General features: G+C 43.3%; 1 protein-coding gene across 1 annotated transcript; it reads left to right on the top strand.

Moving 5' to 3' along the window:
* The first annotated feature begins 369 nt into the window (after positions 1-369).
* On the top strand, positions 370-21,446 carry ube2g2 (ubiquitin-conjugating enzyme E2G 2 (UBC7 homolog, yeast)). The gene is made up of 6 exons (XM_042336343.1): positions 370-478; positions 10,732-10,767; positions 12,736-12,781; positions 15,869-15,987; positions 16,180-16,320; positions 17,388-21,446. The coding sequence occupies exons 1-6, from the start codon at positions 436-438 to the stop codon at positions 17,498-17,500; spliced, it is 498 nt and encodes a 165-aa protein (XP_042192277.1). The 5' UTR covers positions 370-435; the 3' UTR covers positions 17,501-21,446.
* Positions 21,447-21,785: the final 339 nt, after the last annotated feature.

Here is a 21,785-nt window from a genome sequence, read left to right as displayed (position 1 = left end):
GAGCGGCGGCGGTGGAGGGGGGGGGGGGGGGGGGTTGGGGTCCGTCGCGAATTGCGGTCCGGGTCGCGGGCGGGTTTGTAGCCCAAAGTCCGGCACCGCCCGCCCCCCACACCCGCCCAACCGCACGTGACGCCGCCCTCGGGGTCGCGGCGGCGGCGCCCGGTTTGGGTTTTAGCGTTTCTGAAACGGCGCGAAGAACATCTTCAAAGGGAAAAGAAAAAAAAACACTTTTTTTAATATATTTTATATTAAAAAAAATGACGCCGAGAGCCGTTTATTTATCTCACACACAATGACAACAACAAAAAGCCGCCCAATCCGCGCGCGGCCACAGCTGCTCCGGCCCCGGGGGGGAGGGGGGGGGAGGGGAGAGGTCAGACGGGCGGTGACCCGGAAGCGGATTCGCAGCTGACGGAGTGTCTGCGGTCGGTGGCGATGGCGGGGACGGCGTTGAAGAGGCTCATGGCCGAGTACAAGCGTGAGTGACCGGTGGGGGTGAAGCGGGAGAGGGAGAGGGCAAAGGAGAGGCCGAGGAGCCAGTGAAGGAGGGAGGGAGGGAGGAACCGCCCCTCCTTCCTCCCCCCCCTCCCCCCCTCCCCCCCGCCCCTCCCCCTCCCCCTCCAGTGAGACTTTATGGCAACACCACCCAGACGTTTTCATGCTGAAGGACTGAAACTTTACTGGAGTATAGTTAGAGTAGATTCACTTCATAGTATATCCTGTGAAGCGCTCTGGGACGCCTCAGCGACATGATAAGGCGCAATATCAAGTGCAAGGATTGCCGGGAAACACGCAACAAGCGGCCGGGAGGGAACCCTCAGCCGCTCGGGCAGCAGCCACCGAGCAAAGGAAAGTGGGTCAACGTTTGGGGTCCACGACCGAACCGAAACGTTGACTCACTTTCCTCTCTCGGTGGACGCTGCCTGAGCCGCCGAGCGTTCCCCGCCACTTCTGTTCTTGTTTCAGGTTTCCAGCATCTGCAGCATTTTACGCTTTGCGAGGATTATTTGTTATTGTTGTTCCTCACCCACCACTTTCGAGTAGTTTCTCGCGGTTTGGTTTTAATTCTGATGCCGAATCCTCAGACGTTCCACAATTCCTTTTTTTAAAGAATGGTTGTAACCCGCGCGTACAGTCTTCGGTGCTTCACTCAGGTTTCGTCTATATATTTTCTTCAAACAAGAATAGCTCCTGGGGGTGGGGGGTAAAGACTGAGACAAACATCTTCCTGAGACCGGGAGAGCATTTCTCGGTTTGAGACAGGTGGGTCAGCCTGTGAGATTTTTTTTCTTCAGCCAGGTATTTTACACAGGCGGAAGCTCATCACCATGCTTAAAAGCATCCAAACCAAACAAAAAATTGTTTGCCCACCTGGAAACTAGCAGGGAGTTCTTTCCATAGGTACTATGAACTCCTTGTGAGCTTCCAGGTGGGCAACGTGTCTCAGCACAAAATGCTTGAGAGCATTGCCACCATCTTTCTGTCTTTTAAAAATTCAAGCGCTTTGAGGTGTCCTCCAGATATGAAAGGTACTATTACAAATGTAAATTTATATAGCACCTATATACATTTATATATAGCAGCTATATAAATGTACAATTTATATTGTATTATAATCTTGATATGTAAGTTCTTTGATTATGCTGAGAACAGGTTCACTTCTTTTGAATAATACAGGAAAGGCCTAACAAATATATTCTTTCCAAAAGCCAATTATTTTCTCAATCTGGTGGTGCAGATGGCAGTGATTTGATTCCTGGATTCTGCCACTTTTGTATTTGGGTAGCAGGCTTGGGTTATCAAACATACCTGATTTGGTTTGGGAAGGGGTAGAAATATGGTTCTGAGGAAGATGGCTTGTTCAGCTATATGGGAGCCAGATAGCTGGGAAGAGGTCGTGCTCTGTATACATGAAATTTGTCCATATTTCAAATCATGGAACCTGGGCTCTTGCTGTTTATATTAAAATGGACCTTTTTTGATTAATGTATGCATGCATAACTGTGCAGCAAACGCCACACAGACACGTACAGAAGGGATTTGTACACTGCATACAATGCTGCAGTTTGTGCTGTGGAAGGATGGAGACTGAATGGTTAAGTGGAGGGTGCCTTTTCTGTGAGATGATTTATAAATCAGTACTTTTAGGTGGTGATGAATGTACAGTATTTCCTCTTTTTTGGCATATATTTAAGCCAAGTTTTTCCAAAACACTTGTTTCTTCGCTTTGTTTTACACTGTAAACAAACCATTCCCCAAACTTTTAAACCGAAGAGATTTGCCTCCTATCAGGTTGTTTTCTTTGATCAGAGTCTCAGTTTTAAATAAATTCATGTCAAAATCCAATCTTTCCATTGATCCCCTCCCCCCCCCCCCTCTCGACTCTCTTCCTCCTCCTCGCTCCCTCCCTTCCCTCCCCTCACCCTGACCATTTCCCCCCTCCTCTCTCCCTCCCTTCCCTCCCCTCACCCTGACCATTTCCCCCCTGCTCGGGTCATGACCCAACTGTGCAGCGCCTTGGGACGTCCTCCTGACGTGAAAGGCGCTCTATAAATGGAATCTTGTTGTTGTTGTTGTTGTTGATGCTTTGTTTGCTTGAAACCGTTTAATGAATTTAATTTCATGTGTTGATGGATTGTTACTCTTTGTCTGAAGATGATTTACTAGAAAATAAACACAGATTAATTTACACAGGAGGGACAAGTTTTTTTTTGAGAATCTAGAACTGCCATCTTTGTGTTTCATGCACATTAAATTGCTGGAATACTATGGGTGAACGAGAGATAGGTGCGGAAATGTAGTGGTATAACCTGATGATGCAGAGAGTGAGGTGTGTGACCTGCAGATCTAAAATAAAAAGTAAGTCTCTCAATGTTTGTGTTTAAAAAGTGTTTTATAGAAATTCAAACTTTTTCTTGTTTGTTGGAACAAATTAATTTGTACGTGGATTCTTAGCAAATACTGTGTTAGCCATGTTTTGAACCTCTATACAGTACTTTCTCAGAGTTTCAGTGACCACTTTTGCACGATCACTTAACATTGCCTCTGCAGGTCTGATCTGGAGAGGTATCAGGAATTGCTCGTATTTACTCTTTGTAGTATGACAATTACATATATTGCAGAGACCGGAGGCTTTGGACTGCAATATTTAATCATAGACATTAGAAATTCTTTTTGGTTTTCAATATACATCCACTAATGTGTTACTGTCCATATGTTAGTGTGATTGTGTTGATGAAAAAGAGAATCAAGTGGAAAGCAATGTGTAATAATAGCTTTCTGTCACTAGAAGGTGCTGCTTTGCTTTGTACTGCGCTATATTTACAAAGAGACCTCCAGTGGTTAAAACACTCAGGAGTACTACTGGCTGTATATCATGTTCATAAATCACACAAATATGCTAAGCCATTCAGGTTTGAGGACATTTGAGGACATCCTCAAGTGAAACCTGTCTCCCGGATACTCACTTGCACGAGACTCCATACCCCCATCACACCAGTCCATGCCAGGCTCCACTGGCCCGCAATCACGAAATGGATTAATTTCAAGATTCTCTCACCCGTTTTCAAATCACTTCATTCCCTCACACCTCCCTATCTATCCGACCTGCTTACACCCCGCTCCTCCACCTACTGCCTCCGCTCGGCTGGCTCCGGCCTTCTATTTATAATAATAATAATCCTTGCATTTGATATAGCGCTTTTCACGTCGGGAGGACGTCCCAAAGCGCTTCACAGAACACACTGTAAAGTGAATTGACTATATTTGTGGGCGAACGCGGCAGCCAATTGCGCACAGCAATGTCCCACAGACGGTCGTAGATTGAAAATGACCAATTTTTTTTATTATTGTTTTTGGTTTTGTAGGGATTATTATTAGGTGTGTGGAGTAAGGAAACTTGCCCAAGGTTTCGCCCTGACTGGAATTGAACTCAGGTCTCTCGCTTGCAAAGCGAGTGATCTAACCACTGAGCTACAGGACTCCATATTTGTCCCTCATGCCCTCCGTTCCACCATTGGTGGCTGTACTTTCAGGCACTACGCCCCAAAACTGTCTTCCTCAATCCTTCCGCCTTGCCCCCTCCCTCCCCACCTTCAGATCCCGCATAAATATCTTTCTTTTTGATTGTGCTTACGGTTACCTCCCCCCCTCCCTCCCTCTCCACCATAGCTCAGTGTCAAACTCTGCCACTGTCGAGAGCTCCAGGACTCTACCCTGCATGGGTGCTATATAAATGCAAGTTGACTTTGTTATCCCAATGTGGAGATAGGGTACAGTCCCTACATTTAAAATACACACTTACCTATTTATACACAAGCCACTACACTTGTGGAAAACTCAGAAGTGCTTTGAGATGGTTCAGTGTGATAAGGCGCTACATGAACTGCAAAAATTATTATTATATGTGAGAAAGTTAATAATTAGCAAGACTTCAAAACTAAGCTGTTCACTTTTACCATGTGTGTACACTGCTGCTGTACGTTCAGTGCATCTCAAATGCCTGCAGTTGTTTCTCCTTCATGTTGAATGACAGACATACTCTTAAAACATGGGATTATTGGCCAGGACACCAGGAGAAACTCTTCCTTTTTGAAGAATGCCATGGGATTTTTAACATCCGCCTGAACAGGGAGACTGGAGTTTGGTTTTATATCTCGCCCAAAGGACAGCAACTCCAACAATACAGCGCTCCCCCAGCACTGTATTGGAATGTCAGCCTAGACTACGAGATCAAATTATTCTGATGGGCAGCATGAACCCACAACCTTTGGACTTAAAAGTGATGAGAATACTAACTAACAGCTGAGCCACTTTCTGATGTGTGGCTTGGACCCACAAGCTTCAGAATCAAAAGTCAGACCCTACTTCTCCGCTCACACCCTATGCTCAGCTTACTTGGGTTTGCTGCGCGTCCCCTGCCCTCTCAGTTCCTATTCCCTCAACCTCTGAAACTCCCTTTACTATTCCATCTTGCTCCCTCTCTATCTTTTAGTCTGATCTCAAATCCTACCTCTTTGAACATACCTATGGCCAACCTCCCACCACCCCCACCCCCAAACCCCCACTCAGTGTCCAAACCTGCTTCGACAGCAACGAAAACCACATCATGTTGCAAGTCCACACCGTCTGTTTTAGTCAGCCATTGTGCCAAATGAAAAACTCATGAGAAAAAAAACAAGAAAGACGGTGAATGTTATAATAAGAATTATAATAATAATATAAATATACTAATAGTGTGTGGGTGTGTCACAAATTCAATACATGTCTGAACCCATGTAAGCTGAGCACAGGGTGCGAGCGGAGAAGTAGGGTCTGACCTTTGAGTCTGAAGCTTGTGGGTTCAAGCTAACATTCTTTCTGACATTCACTTTTATACTGCTTTTTGCTCAGTGTCAAATGCAAATTACTTTTATTCTGAATGTACAAAATTTGAAGGTGAATGATATAAGGGAAATACAAGGTTCAATCAACATTCAAAATAAAAGTATTTTGCATTTAACATTGAGCAAGAAGCGATGTAAAAGTTAATGTCAGAAAGAAAATTGACCAGGTTCAGACGTGTATTATATTAATCTGCAGAATCTGATTCAGACATGTAGTTTAATCTGTAGAATGTGTATTTTCATTAGATATTAAGTTTGGAGCATCCACCTCCAAATATTAAGTTTGTTTAAATTGTTTAAACCCCTTAGGGCTTTGGAGTAAAGAACAGTTTCTTTTTTGGTGCCTTGTTTCCATTTGAGACTACAATAAGATTTTGTTCAAAAACTTGTCTCAAATGATACTGTATAAAGAATCTTCATTTCACGAAGAAAGATTAGATCTGAGTGATTTCCAAGTACAGAAATCTTCAGGATATCAGAAATCCGAATTTGATCTCTCATTGCTTTATTGACTCTGGTTACTCTGTGGCCTCTGTGTTGTGATCTTGTTGGTCTGGCATTAAAGCAGACCATTCACCTGGGAAAAAACGCATAGCATCTTCTTCTATTCAGCAACCGTTTAACCTGAAATCCCATAGATTTAGATTATGATTTTAGCTCCCACGCTGCCAGCTCATCCTGTGACCGAGTGAATGGGTAAGATTTCATGTATACTCGTGAGTGCTGATTAAAGGGCTTTGTAGGCCTGTTGAAAGCCAGACCTGCTTCCACAGTTGGAACATGATGCCTGTCTCAGTGCTGCTGTGATTTGTATTGTATACGAGGCACAATGGAAGATACCTAATTGTGACTGAATTGGAGGTGCAGGATTACCAATCTGTCTCCTTGCGTGCCAGGATGATATCCCTTGTCAGAGGCTGCAAATCCATTGAAACAAAATGCAAGGATTATTATTATTATATTATTATTATGGTTGTTACAGGGAGATGTGCTCACTGTAAGGATGGCTGGGGTGTTAATTGGAGATCTCAAACCAATTATGTTTACTAAACATTTAAATGAATTACTTTGGCTTTGCATTAAGGATCTGAGGCCCTCTATGGCTCCTGCTGTTGCATTCAAACTAATTTCAGTTGGTTTTGGCACAGCCTGATCCACTGGTAGGGCACAGAAGGCTGTGCTGGATGACTACAGGCTGTGTACAGGTGCTTGTGAATAGTCAGCTTGGCTCAGTTCGAAGTACTCTCCCCTCTGAGTCACAAGGTTGTTGGTTCAAGCCCCACGTCGGGACTTGAACTCACATAGTCTAAGCTGACACCCCAATTCAATGCTGAAGGTATGTTGTACTGTCGGTGGTGTCTTCCTTTGGATGATACATTAAACCAAGGTCTCATCTGCCTGTTCATGTGGATGTTAAAGATCCCATGGCACTGTTCGAGAGAGAAGGAAGTTTCTCTCGGAGTGCTGGCCAACAATCCCTCAAATAAAACTGCTCATTTGTTTCATGGCTGTTTGTGGGACAAAGCTGTTCCAAAATTAGCTGCTGCTTTTGTCTACAAATACAAAGTCACCCCATTTCACAATAAATCCTGTGAAGCGCTTTGGAACATCCTCCCAACGTGAAAGGCACTATACCAAATGCAAGGATTATTATTACTGATGTGTCTGTCTGTTATTCTAACTCTGAAACATACAAGAAAATATAATTGGGATTAAAGTACTGTAGTTATTCTAGTAGGTGAGCTAGCCCATTTTAGGCTCAACGGGCCGAATGACCACCTCTTATGCTTTAATTTCTATGATTTTTGGAACATTGCAGTGATATTGTTGGCTTTAGATCCTGTAAAACATGCCTGTGCCGTGATCGGGTGTTTTATTTTAACAGCTGCTTGATGAGAGAGTGATGTACCACTCTACAGGCCGGGAGGTGTTTACATTTTGCTGTTAGCTTCTTTGATCCTGTTGTTAGAATGAGTAACTTGGTGCTGCTGACTAAAAAGGTTTGGTCTGTGCCAGTTTAATGGATTGAGTGGTCCGGTAACACGCCTTGCTGCTGAATTGCTTCTTTTGAAGCAGACTATCATTATGGCCTGTAACTGTAGGGTGAGTCAGGCCTAGAGTTCGATATGATGCCCTGAGTTGTTCAAGTTAAAGAATTAATCATTATGAAGGAGTGTGCACCACTCACTTATCTATCGCCATATTTCAGACAAGCCATTTTTCCCTCGACTTCTATGATGAACGCGCTGATTTTATGCTGGTGGGGTGCTCCAGCTGTCCTAGACTACATCCAGATGACCATTCTTTTTCTAAACCTGGTGAGGGAGTATCCACAGATTTATTTGATCCTGGGAAGCTGGAGATGGGGACAGCCTGATCCTGCCCTCACTTGATATACACGGGCTGTCTTAAGTAAAGCTCGCATTTGGGATGGAGCATTTTATATCAGCCGGATGTCTCAAAACGATTCAACAACAACAAATTACATTTGTATAGCACATTTCATGGATGTCTCAAGGCGGTAAGACAGTCAGTGTTTCGGACCTAAGCTGAGGTTTGGGATTGGGGAGGGTTGAGGGCAGGCATGAAGCAGGATGATCAAAAGCATGATCGAAGAGGAGGGTCTTGAAGGAGGCAAGGGAGGGAGCGAGGCAGAGGGACTGCGGGATGGAGTTCCAGAGGGTGGGGGCAGAGTGGCAGAAGGCCTGCCCACCATTGGTGGGGCGGGTGAGGTGGGGAACATGAAGCAGGCCGGAGCCTGCTGAGCGGAGGGAGCAGGCAGGATGGTAGGGGGTTAGGTGGTCGCAGAGGTAGGGGGGAGCAAGGCCATGGAGTGCTTTGAATGTGAGGTCAGGATCTTGAACTGTATCTTTTGTGTGATACAAAGCCAGTGGAGCCGGGCGAGGATGAGGGTGATAGGGTCACGGAGCCTGGCTGCAGAGTTCTGGATGACCTGCAGCCTATGGAGGGAGGAGTTGGGGAGGCCGACAAGTAAGGAGTTTGCATAGTTAAGTCTGGATGTTATGAATGTTTGTGTGAGGGTTTCAGCGACCTGTGGTGTGAGATGGTGGCGGAGCCGGGCAATGTTGCAGAGGTGGGAGAAGGCAGAGTGGGTCATGGCACGGATGTGGGGTAGAAAGGATAGTTGAGGGTCAAACAAGACGCCAAGGACTGGCTTAGTAAGGTGGAGTGTGCAACCATGGATGGTGATGCTGTCAGTGCCTGAAGAGTGGAGGCATTGACAGGAGCCAATCAATAGGGCCTCGGTCTTGTTGACGTTCAACTAAAGAAAGTTAGCTCTCATCCAGGACTTGATGTCTGACAGACATTCTGTCAGGACAGCAGTGGTGGAGGCGGAGAGATGGAGTTGGATGTCATCCGCATACATGTGGAAGTTGACCCCATGTCTGCGGATGATGTCACCAAGAGGAAGCATATAGATATTGAAGAGGAGAGGACCAATGACAGAGCCCTGATGAATGCCCACGAGACGGTGCGGGGGCTGGAGGAGAAACCATTTGTGGAGATGAAGTGGAGGCGGTGTGAGAGGTACGATCTGAACCAGTCAAGGATAGAGCCGTGGAGGTTGAGGTGAGAGGGAGGCAGTGGATCAGGATAGAGTGGTCAACGGTGTCGAAGGCAGCAAAGAGGTCAAGGAGAATGAGGGAGCAGAGGGAGCCCTGGTCACAGGTGGACAGAATATCATTTGTCACTGACCAGGGCTGTTTCTGTGCTGTGGGCAGCACGAAAACTTGATTGGAGTGGCGGGAGAGGAAGGAGCGAAGCTGGGAAGCAACAACTCGTTCCAGGAATCATTGGATATACTGTCAAGTGTGCAGCGTTTGTGTGTTTTGTGGGCAAGCACAGCAGCCTGTTTGCGCACAGCAGTGTCTTGCAATCAGCCACGAAGCAAAAGACCAATCTTATTTGGGGGATTGTTGACCAGGACACTGAGAAAAATTCCTTTCTCTTTTCAAATAGTGTTACCTTTAACATTCACTTGAATCGTCGGACAGGACCTCAGTTTAACGTCTCATCCGAAGGATGGCACCTTCAACAATCCAGCATGCCTCCAGCACCGCACTGGAGTGTCGACCTTGATTGTATGGGGGCAATATGGGCCTGAGTCGGGCGAGAGTTCTCACAACTGAGCCACTCTGACATTGCAGCATTAGCTGTTAGATTGCAACCAGGAGTAGAAGCCATTGGCTAATTTTCTTTTTTTCCCCCACCCCCTCCTTCCTTGTCCAGGAATGTCGAGGCCAATTTTTGTAACAACCAGTTAACGCCCCATCTTAGATCTTCTAACTAAGCACAGACCCATACTATCATTTGACATACAAAGGTGTCTCTTTGTGTGGATACATTAGGGGGTGTTTCACTGAGATTGTAGTTCAGGCAGATGAGATGGTTGGGTAGCATTATGGAAGCTTTATCTTCTACTGCTCCTTGCACCAGTTCTGAGACTGCTTGACCCCACTGTGGGTCTAAAAGTATTACATTTCCCAGCACTGGCTTATTCACCTTAGTTAGCACCAAGAGTCACCGATGGGGATAACATATCCTGCAGAACATCATAGCGCCTTATCACTTCATTGAGACATCTCAAAGCTCCCTTCTCTTTTCAAATAGTGCTGTGGGATCTTTAACGTCTACCTGAACAGGAACAAACAGATGGGAACATGGTTTAACGTCTCATCTGAAGGATAGAATCTCTGACAATGCGGCATTAATAATAATAATAATAATCCTTGCATTTGATATAGCGCTTTTCACGTCGGGAGGACGTCCCAAAGCGCTTCACAGAACACACTGTAAAGTGAATTGACTGTATATTTGTGGGCGAACGCGGCAGCCAATTGCGCACAGCAATGTCCCACAAACAGTCGTGTATTTAAAATGACCAATTTATTATTGGGTTTTTTTGATTTTTGGAGGGATTATTATTAGGCTCTGTGTGGAGTAAGGAAACTTGCCCAAGGTTTCGTCCTCTGCCTGGAATTGAACTCGGGTCTCACGCTTGCAAAGCGAGAACTCTAACCACTGAGCTACAGGACTCCACACAAGTCCCACACGCATTCCCAGCACTGTACTGGAGTGTCAATATTGATTGAGAGGTCAAAGTCCCAAAGTGGGGCTTGAACTCGCAATGGTCTGACTCAGAAACGAGAGCGCTGCCAACTGAGCCAGGATAATGATTTGTCTGTGTGTGAGGGAACAGAATTTTCTCAAACTTTTAGCCTTCCCCATTTGACATTTTGATTAGTTCAGAAGTGGTTTTATTCAGTAGCTGTGAGAGAGGAGCACTTCTATTCTTTTGTAATTATTTTACTTTCTCTATTTGCAGAATTAACACTAAATCCTCCAGAAGGAATTGTTGCAGGTAAGCATGTCTCATTTCTTCATGGCAAAAATTCTCAGCAGCAAAAGTTGAAAGAAATTTACCAGCGAATCAATTGCACTTGACCGGACAGTGCTAACAATACACAGGAGCACCACATTGAAAGCACACACTTCACTGATCTGAAGTAGGCTGATTTCTTCGATATGTGCATGCGCAAATAAATGTATGTAGACTTGTTCTGCAGCAGACAGTGCAGAGCTTGTTTTGTAGAGCTGCGTACAGTGTTGTCTTATTCTACAACATGCCTGTGAGGCCGTTTCAATCCTTCTCACGCAGCTGGCCATGCTTATCTGCACGAGGGCTCATCCAAATGAGTGACATTTTTCAAAAATGTTCTTTAAGAGGACTTGTTCTCCACACCTGAGCATATATATGTATCGGGATTTTTTTTGCAGCAAGCCCTGGATTGTAGGGAGTCCTTGTTGTTAAGTGGTATGGCTGTGTATGCATGTGGGTTCTCTGCAAGGATCCCAGTGAGGGCTCTTGCGCTCGTGCCGTCATATGTGGGTATGAGGGCTATTGAACAATGTGTGTGTAGGGTCTAATGAAATGACAAGGCTCTATGTATGAAGACTTATATACGCGTGTCCATTTATGGACCTTCTGTTCTAAGTGCCATGGAGTTTGGGGTATCTGCTGAATTAGCACTATGTATGAGATATGTGTCGCTGAAAACACTATAGTGTTTAAAACTAGCTGCTTGCTTTCCTTATAAGTATAATTCCAACAGATGTCAGTGTTAGTCATTACCTACAGCCTAATATATAACTATTATATGTCGCATTAAAAACATCAAAATACTGCCCAGTGCAACCCTGAGTCGTAGACCAAAAGGTTACAGGTTTAATTGCTGTCTGTGTTAAGTTAGCAGATCTTGGTTAGGGTGCAGAAATTGCCAAAATATCAATGACTTAAGTATTACAGTATAGAAAAAGAAGTTGATATTTTTATAGCACCTTATGTCAAAACATATATGGTTTTTGGCAATTTATTTCAATTTTAGTGACTGTTTTGGAGGCAAGTCCAGTAGCCATTTTACACATAGCAAGGACCCATGAAATCATCAAGCTATTTATTTTGAGGATTGTTGCCCAGAAAACCAAGAGAAACTCCGTTGGACTTGGGATAATGTCATGGGATCTTAATATCGTGCTGAGTAGGGAAATGTGACTTTGTTTTAATACTTGGTTGAAATCATTCCACCTTCAGCAATGGTACTGTACTGGAATGTCTGACTGAAGCAAGTCCTGATGTGGCGCTTGAATCCACAACTTTTGACACTGAGTCAAGAGTCTAAACACATGACCCAAGCTGACACTTGGCACTTGCTCTCACCACCACATTAGTTACCACATTGTTAATGAAATGTTATCTGGGTAGAAAATCCTGTCCTGTAGCTGTTGGAGTCCTGTAGCTTAGTGGTTAGAGCACTCGCTTTGCAAGTGAGAGACCTGGGTTCATTTCCAGGCAGAGGGCGAAACCTTGGGCAAGTTTCCTTACTCCACACAGAGCCTAATAATAATCCCTCCAAAACCAAAACAATAATAAATTGGTCATTTTCAATCTACGACTGTTTGTGGGACACTGCTGTGCGCAATTGGCTGCCACGTTTGCCCACAAATATACAGTCAATTCACTTTACAGTATATTCTGTGAAGCGCTTTGGGACGTCTAGAAGACGTGAAAAGCGCTATATCAAAATGCAAGGATTATTATTATTATAAAATGGATTGAATCCAATTTTGAGTGTCGATTGTTCACCTACTTTACCATTTGTTGTGCTTTCTCCAACCATTCCCACTGTTCAGGTGTGTGCTGCAGCACTGTAAATGATCTCCCTGCTTCCCCATTCACACTGAGTCAGTTAGGTGCGTGGAGCTGGGGGAAAGGGTGGGGGTTAAGTGGATGGATTTCACTGTAAGTGATTATTATCTTTGCCTTTCACAGGTCCCATCAATGAGGAGAACTTCTTCGAATGGGAAGCCTTAATCATGTAAGATTGAACACTTTGTGGGAGAGTTTTTTGTTTCCCTGTAACCTATTTCTTACCTGCATAGCCATCAGCACTTTTCACAGCATCTGGAACAGCATGTCAGTCAATATTAAAGAGCTCTAATAATACCTTTCAGTTGGCACCGGGGCCAGCAACTACATGCAAGGGAGCCATTCTTCGACACCTGTCAACACAGTAGTAAAACCTGATGTTCAGCCATGTATGTAGCCAAAAAGCTGAGGAATAACACGATTGTAGTAACTCTGAAGCTTGCTTTGTATCCACCTGCACAGATAAGCTCATTATATGCTTATGTTTGCTGTTGCACGCAGTGAAGTTCACACAGAGTTGCCTTCATTTCTGTCCTGCAGTCAACCAACAAGCAAGCTTTCAAACAGCACAAGCACAAGATTTGTCCACAAAATATACAGTCAATTTACAGTATATTCTGCGAAGCGCTTTGAGACATCGCAAAGACGTGATAAGGCGCTATATCAGATGGAAGGATTATTATTGAAAGTATGTTCACAAAACAAATAGCTTTCTGACAAAAGATGCTTCTGTACTAAGAAAGTTTAATTCCAACATATTAAACCCTTTTGCTTCACACGAGTACACACAGAATTCACTTTACACATATATACACACAGAATTCACACGCACATGTACACAGAATTCACTTCAGACACAGAATATATTTCTCACATGTACAAAATTTACTTCACACACACAATTAATATTACACACACGGAATTTGTGAACCATACAGAAACACTCAATTAAAATTCTTGATCCAAAGGTATCGTTTCCGAATTGTTCAGTTGTAGATCACATGTTGTCATTGCCTCCAAACATCACTGATCGACTCCTTACAACATGGAAGAAGCCTAATCACCTTGTTGTGTAAATAATACCTGTCCTGCCATTTCAGACTAAAGTGCTGAATGAGTAATTAAATGAGCAATTGAACAAAGATTAGCACATTAGCCTCTTTTATTTGCAGTGGGGAAAACTGCTCAACCAACCTGAACGTTTCTTAGCAACTGAATTTGCGTTTTTCAATACTCAGCTGCACCTGTTAATATCAAACGTGGCTTGCTTTAAGAAAAGCAGCTTTCTTACAATATTTACATGCCACCTGCCACTCTTATCCTGCACTCTCTATGAGGAGCAGTCTGTTGGGAATATTGCATCTATTTATAGGTTGACAGATTGCACCACATCATACATATCAGCTTGACTGTCACGAACTTTGGAGGACGTTGCATTGCGGAAGGTGCTGTCTTTTGGACGAGGCTTTACAAACCAATGTCTTTGCCTGTTCAGGTGGATACTAAAGATTCTCTATAACACTTATTTGAAAAGAGAAGGGAGTTTCTCCCGGGATCCTGGCCAAAAATCCTCCCAAGTAAATTGACCTTTCGTGGTTTGTGAGACTCTGCTGTGCGCAACATGGCTGCCACATTTGGCTTGAAAGAAAATAGATACTATACTTGACTCACTATAATAAAGCCCTTTGAGACATTTTGATGTTATAGATATTATAAAAATACAAGTTGTTCTTCCTATTGTATTGTGAACTAGTTACATCAACTGCAGCTCAGCCAGCCTTTGGCTCCTGTTTATCCAGTGGCTTCATAATCCTCTTTGATTTCCCCTGGAATTTGGCTCGTGTTTGAGGCTGTGGTTTGTGTCTCTGCCAAGTTTGTTTATATAAACATGAAAGAGAAGGTTTTGGGTGTGTTTAAATTGTAATTATACATTTTACATATTTTACAACCTCAATGAGGGACATTACTTCATCCCAGTACTGTGATGTACACCTGGTTTAATATTGTCCATTTCTACAGTCTCTGGACTGAAGCCAGCCTCGACTTAACTGTGCTGTGTTCATATTATTTCCGAACATATCCTTGCCCTTTTCCAGTTCATCTCAGAAATCACCATGCAATCATTGCTAAGCACTTGCTCAGCCCTGTCTCTTCCAAGTGTTGTGCATTGGTATCCTTGACTTCTGACATCTGAGGCCCAAAGTCTTTTCTGCATGTTAAAATGTAGAAGTTATGCAGAAATTTAGAACAGTTTTAAATTCAGCTGTTTTTCATAAAACCTCTACACAATGTCAAATTGTTAAGACATTGGTCTCATGGCTAAATTCATTTGGTACATCCACCTTAACCAGCAGATGGTCCTTGATTTAACATCCCGCTTGATGGACAGCGTGTCTGACAATATAGTGCTCCCCTCACCCAACTGCACTTTAGTGTCAGCCTAGATTGTGAACTTAAGCCCCGTTGTGACAAGGTAAGCTTGACAGGTTGCAGGCTCTTCACATCAAGATACGTACTGACTTTATTACTTTATGTAACTGACCTGTCCAGATAGATTAACTTACCATATTGGTGTGAAACCAACAGCTTTTGTCTGTGCTGCTTCAAATCTTTCAGCAAGCTTCCTTGAGCCTCCTAGCAGAAGTTCTGTGGTTTGCCCTGTAGCACTTTAAAAGTTCTTGTCCTGGCCTGATTTTGCTAGTTGGCTGCCCACCCTGTGAAGCTAAAGCACTTGAAGAAATTAGGCGTCACTTTCAAAGTTTCCCCCAAAAATCTGACTCCTGATAAGAGGTCAAATTTATCCCTGGTACAGACCCCTTTTCCTGTAAGAGGATCAGGTGGATGTCCAGAGAGTTCTTGTCCAAAACAATCATAATAATAATCCTTGCATTTGATATAGTGCCTTATCACGTTGTTGAGATGTCTCAAAGCACTTCACAGAATATATTGTAAAGTAGATTGATTCCTTATTTCGTGGGCAAAACATGGCAGCCAATTGCGCACCGCAGTGTCCCAAAAACAGTCGTGGATTGAGTGATCCCATTTTTTTGAGGGATTATTACCACCGGAAAGCAATCTGCCAATCGACTAACAACCTGTCATTTAAAATTCTGTTTGAGCAACATTACTGCGACAGGTTAGCTGCTGTGTGCCTCCACACCATCAACAACTTGCATTTATACAGCGCCCTTCATGTAAGATAACGTCTCAGAGGGCTTCACACTAACTGAAATGCTTGATTCTGTTCTATTCACAGGGGCCCAGAGGACACCTGTTTTGAAGGGGGAGTGTTTCCAGCCATTCTGAGTTTTCCACTTGATTATCCACTGAGTCCACCAAAGATGCGGTTCACTTGTGAGATGTTTCACCCTAACAGTGAGTGTTTGCTTCGCAAGAGGTTCCAGTTAGAGCTGACCAGAGACTAATTAGATGGGTTGTCTGTTGTCTTACCTTTGTTTGCATGGGAATCTCTGTCAGGGGTCCTTACTTATGGTGCTTATTGCGATACTTTGATAGTGAATTGTGCAACTTCTCTTACTTTTTACTTGGCTTTTTTTTGTGCTGCAGTTTACCCAGATGGCAGGGTGTGCATCTCGATCCTGCACGCTCCTGGAGATGATCCGATGGGATACGAGAGCAGTGCAGAGCGGTGGAGTCCTGTTCAGAGTGTTGAGAAAATCCTGCTGTCGGTGGTGAGCATGCTGGCAGGTAAGAATCAGCTGGACCAACTATTTGAAAAGGGGAATTAATTGGGTGATGGAGTTAGTTTGTATATATATGCGGTGTGGTCTCCTGATTGTAGTATGGATCAACTCTACTACAACAGGAGAGATCAAAAATACGTGTAATAAAATATCAATAATCCTTGCATTTAACATTAGGGAGTACTACAGGGCACTGCTGATAACAGACCGACCAGATCAGTACTGGGAGTAGGGATTTGTCTTGTCTAGTTCCCGTAAGCCTTGCCAGCCAAAGCCATAATGGGTTTTGGCTTGGGCAAGCCGCAGCAAGCTTGCCAGACATTGCTATCAATGGAAAGCTCTGTGGTTTTAGTTGGTTTAAAAACTCCAGCAATATCCAAATCCACACTCCGGTGTTCCTAAGCCTTGGCTCTTGCCAACTTGTGCCTAATACTCTCTGCAATTCGGTAAACGGGGTGAATCCCTCCAGAGAGAAAAAGCACATTCCATTCCAGACCCAGTGAAATTTTCATGTGTAGGTTTCGTACATTTGTGGAACTCTGTCTGGTTTGGATGCTCTTAAGTGTAGTGATAATTTTTCTCTTGCGTTAGCTACCAAGCTGACCAAAATAAGTTCATTTGCCTTTATATGCAGCTGTTGGTTTCTTTTTGCATAACCTCTTTAGTCAGAAAGTGTTGTACCTCTTGAGGCATTGGGCATTATAGGAATATCACCCCTTATGTATCTATTACTGTATGATATCTAAGGGTATTTTGAATTGCCGCTTCATGATGTGAAGCAATGTTGATGTTCCATATTTGCATTTAATGGGCAAGTAGCAGAGCTTTTGGGACAGGATTTTCTGCCTACCAGGATTGGATCTGTAGAATGTCTTGCTGTTCTTTTTGTATCCTTCCCCATATTAGTCAATTGGACAGATCTTCGGTGTCCTCAGAGAGAGGTGCAGGAGCTCCAAGGTGCGTTCCTGTGTTAAAGGGTTATATAAATGCAAGTTTTTGTTGCTGCTGCTGAATGTTACTGCTGAATGCATTTTGAAGACCTGGTTTCATTTAGCTTTCTTCTTTACTCAGAACCAAACGATGAAAGTGGAGCCAACGTGGATGCCTCAAAGATGTGGCGTGACGATCGTGAACAGTTCTGCAAGATCGCTCAGCAGATTGTGCGGAAATCTCTTGGGTTGTGAATCGAGAGGGTTCCGTTCGTTTCAGATCCCCGGCAGTAGCTCCTTATTCTTTGTGCAGATGCAATGTGTCCTCTGCTTTTCATACACGTGGATAACTTTAGCATCCTACAGAAGATATAAACAAACATAGTTTACGTTGGGCCTTCTGTTACAACCCATAGGAATGCCCTTTGTCACTTCAGCATTTCTCTCTACAGTAGCGCTGCAATTTTGAGAAGCAAGTGACGGCCGATCTCATTTCTGAAAGGACTTGCCCCACAGGAGAGAAAGTTCTAGTTTTATTCCTGATTTCCAACATTTGCAGGTTTTCTCTTTATCTGAGACGGTTCAGATTTTTCACATTTTGTTTTTCAGAGCGGCCCAAAAAAATGCACGTGGGGGGTTAATACCACACTGAACTGCATGCAGTTCAAGAAATTTCCTGTCTTAGTTCTGAGGTTACAGTAGGGGCCTGCATGAAATCGTAGTCCAGTAGCAGCCTGTCCATGTTTGGCTAGACCTTTGACAAATGTAGCTGGTAATTTGGGCTTTTGACTATGTAGACTCTCTTGGGCCAGGAGAAATTAGCGTAAAATAGGGAACTGGTTTCCCTGGTTTCCCTGTTTTTAAGCATTCCCGCAGAACTTGGGCCTGACATGGTTTCAGGTGACATGAGATTGGAGGGAAAGCTATTTACCAGGCGATTAGCAGATGCTGTTTCAAGATGCTCTGGTACGTGGCTCCATAGAGAGGAGCTACCTTGCTTGCAATCTCATTTGTGTAAAGCACATTTGGTCAGTAAAAGCAAAAATCCATATTTAGACTACATAGAGGAAACAAAATTAGCCAGTGACAATTTCTTCAATCCTGTGCCCCCATTGCCATCACAAGGAACTGGAGTGGCATACACTCCCCACCGCCTTTCCTATCCCTGGACAACAATGTATATTTTCTTCATTCATCCCATCTAATGGTTGATCGTATCTATTTAACCGTCCGAGGACTGCATTTCCCTGTTGGCTTTCAAACCGCGGGTGGTTTCTATCATATAACTGTTATCTGGATTACATGTGGGAACTAAAGAGTTTTTCTCTGCGGTGTTCTTTAAAGCGCATGGATCAATTCTATTTTTTTATTGTTGGAAGTACTGCCCAGGTTTCTGAAAGAGTTTAAATAAGTTCATTCTCCCCTCATATGCCCTCGGCTTTGACTTCAAGGTTAACACATCTTCCCTCCCTTCATGCTGCCAGCGGTCTTGCTCATCTCTCCTGCTTTTCAACCCTGCCTTTCTCCCCTTAGGAAACCAATCGATAAGTTTATGCATGTCACAGTGTTTTTTATGCACAAGCACAAAACAACTCTGGGTGTAAATTGGAGGCTGTATGGCTAGACAAGGCAAAGTTTCTGTCTCTCTAAGGCTTCGGTACACAGCAAAAGTTTTACTTTAAATTTTCTTCTGTTGCTTTATTAATATACTGCCTTTTATGCATGTACCAGAGTATTTAGGGTTGGTGGATTGGTGTAAATCCTTACCTGGGCTACATCAGCATTCACTGAATCACCAGAACTGTACTGTTGTCATTTTAAGGTTTTAATTTCTTGATACTTAAAGCTTCTTTATTTTCATGAAAAGAGAATAAACAGTTCATGTAGGATGAAGCTGTCGCTGGAACTTTGGATATGGCAGCAGTGGTGCCCACATACCAGACACTCCATTCTGCTGAAGAGAGTCCTCATTCAGCACATGGTGCTGATATCTGACTGTCCAAAAGGTCTCCTCTAGGGTACTGATTATCCAATCCTCATTATCCCTGACAGCCTTCACACTGCTGCTGTATCTAAGCTGTTTTGGGCCGTACTTTATTCCTTTATTTGAGGGTCAAATTTCCAGTTGTGGCATTCCAAATCTACATTCATCAGATCCCATCAATGCTTTTTAACCCATCTTACTGAATGTTTATTCTTTATCAGACCCTCAATGGGAAAACAAGCTGTTGGCTGCTTTAAAACTCTTCAATTCCTTTTCTCGTTGTTCTGATATCTGGCAGCTTGAATTTGGATCCCGTCTCTACTTGTCCCACTGGTGAGCAGCATTTGAACAACAAAATGTTGAGGCTGATTAATATCATGTTTCAAGTTACTTCCACTTTTAACCTGTTTATTTGAAACCATTGCCATTCAATTGTCTCATTTCATGTTTGAATTGGCAGAAGGTGGCTTAGTGGTGCTTGAGTGGATATTGCAATGGTGGGTTTTACCATTAAACTTTGTGTCTGAATCCCGCTTCAATATGATGACCAGGAGCTTTATCTGAATTGAAATTAGACGGTTTCTGGCTGATTCCCATTGGGGACGGCTCATCAAAGAATTGGAAAGCGGCACATAATTGGGGGGAGAGGGGAGAGAGCTTTGTTCAGCAGACAGTTGCGTTGTATTTCACTAGGAATTTCCTAGCACCGTCACTTGCTGAGCATTATGTTAGGTGGTTGAAAATATTTAAGTTTAATTAAATTTGTTATCTTAGAATATTGCTTTTGTTGGGCGGTGGGGCCTAGCGGTAAAGGGTTTGAGCACAAACTCGGCCAGCACTGTACAAAGGCACCATGTGACTTGCATTCAAATTGAGTCTGAGTGGCCGTATGCTTCGATAGCTTTTATAAGTCTTAAGGAAAGTAACATTAGCCTCCTCAATCCTGTTCTTAGTGTTCAAAATCCACAATCGTGTGATGTATGACAATCTTTCTGAAAGAGGACAAAGTTAAGGTAAGAAATGGAAAGTCTCGTTGGTTTATCAAAGAGGTGCTCCTGATGTTAAAGATGAGCAAGTGGCTAAAGGAGTCTCAGCTGGAGCTCTGTTGTATCTGTCATATCTTCTGTACCTCACTTGGAAGTATCCATTGTGATAATGGCTCTCAGCATTGCAATGATGTGTTGTACTTGGCATGAGAATGTTTGCAAGAACTATACAAGGTTGTCATTCTGGTTAAAATTGGGTGGGGAGGGGAGGAGGGAGGGGTTGCTCATTGTGGTTGAAACTAGCTCAGACCCATCTGATGAATGTCAGTTTAATAAAACTTATTGAGGTCATTGCACAGTCCTGGGGCCATATAAGCTCTGAAGTAAGCTGCACTCCTTTATAGAATAAGGCTACAGTATACTAACTAGCACTAGCACAAATGTAGGAAATGTGAATGGGATTTGTACTATTCAACGCTGATTACTGTGATGTGCTGGTAGTTAGTGAGCCATCAGGGTAGGCCAAGAATAATTGTTTTAATGGATGATCCAGCATGGTGTAATAACTTGCACTGTTCTATGGCATGACTTCTGGTTCTGTCCAGTATGTATTCAAAATTGCAAGCATTGGGAATAAATTTCAGCTGAATTTAGTGATGCTTTGTTTACCTGAATTTTATACCAGAGATGAATTATTTTTTTGAAAGGTGTTTCCCTACATCTCCATGGAAATATTAGAATTGTTTAAGTAGACAAAAGGTACAGTCTCAAGTTCTGAAGAGGTTGGGATTATTGACCCAATACAGTTAAGGTCAGTAAAATTCACCGATTATTACCAGGGCAATGGGTAGAAGAACATCCTTGCTTTTGGGTTTCCAATGACAATCCTGCAATGTGGAGAGAGCTGTACAATACTCATGCCATCTACCATATCTGATTGGAATGACTTGATGCCTACACTGAGCGTTAACCATGATGCTTTCCGTTGCCAGCGCTGTGCTTTATCCTGACTATTAGTTATGCTGAAACTAAACCACTGAGTTGTGTGAGCAGTTCAACTGGAGCCACGAGTTTGCTTATCTCAGGAAAGCTGTAGCCTGGGATGTCTTTACCTTGTATCGACTCCAGATCTGCTTTCTAAATCTACCCATCAGCAAGAACGTTTCTTTTTTCTCCTGTGTATAAATATGTAAACTGTATATAAAATAAATTTTTAGGTGTTTGATGCAAAGCTGTTCTGAAGAGTTGTGTTAATGCTTCTTTATTTTCTATATCAATTTTAACCTCCAAGAGAGTTCTGGATTTATAATGACCTGATGCCACATGATGTACAGTGTACGAATGCAGGATACCCTCAAAACCTACTGCGTTCCTCTATTATGGTCACAGCTTTTCCTCAAAGCTGCATGTGGCTCAGAAAGAGTAGTGACCAGATATCACTTAGCATGCGTAAGTACAGTATGTGTGTGTGTGTTACACTTGTAGTGTGTATCTATAGCATTGATGTTTCTGTACTAGCCCTGTAAAAATAGCATAGCTAATGCTGGCTATAAATTGAGAGAACCTTCCA

Source organism: Callorhinchus milii, unplaced genomic scaffold, assembly GCF_018977255.1.
Source record: "Callorhinchus milii isolate IMCB2004 unplaced genomic scaffold, IMCB_Cmil_1.0 Scaffold6, whole genome shotgun sequence".
Lineage (NCBI taxonomy): Eukaryota > Metazoa > Chordata > Chondrichthyes > Chimaeriformes > Callorhinchidae > Callorhinchus > Callorhinchus milii.
This window is presented reverse-complemented; position numbering and strand designations above follow the sequence as displayed.

Coding starts and splice junctions, on each gene's coding strand:
- ube2g2 (XM_042336343.1), top strand. CDS start 436: ATGGCGGGGACGGCGTTGAAGAGGCTCATGGCCGAGTACAAGC. Junction 479..10,731: donor GCTCATGGCCGAGTACAAGC/GTGAGTGACCGG, acceptor CTCTATTTGCAG/AATTAACACTAAATCCTCCA. Junction 15,988..16,179: donor TGAGATGTTTCACCCTAACA/GTGAGTGTTTGC, acceptor TTTGTGCTGCAG/TTTACCCAGATGGCAGGGTG.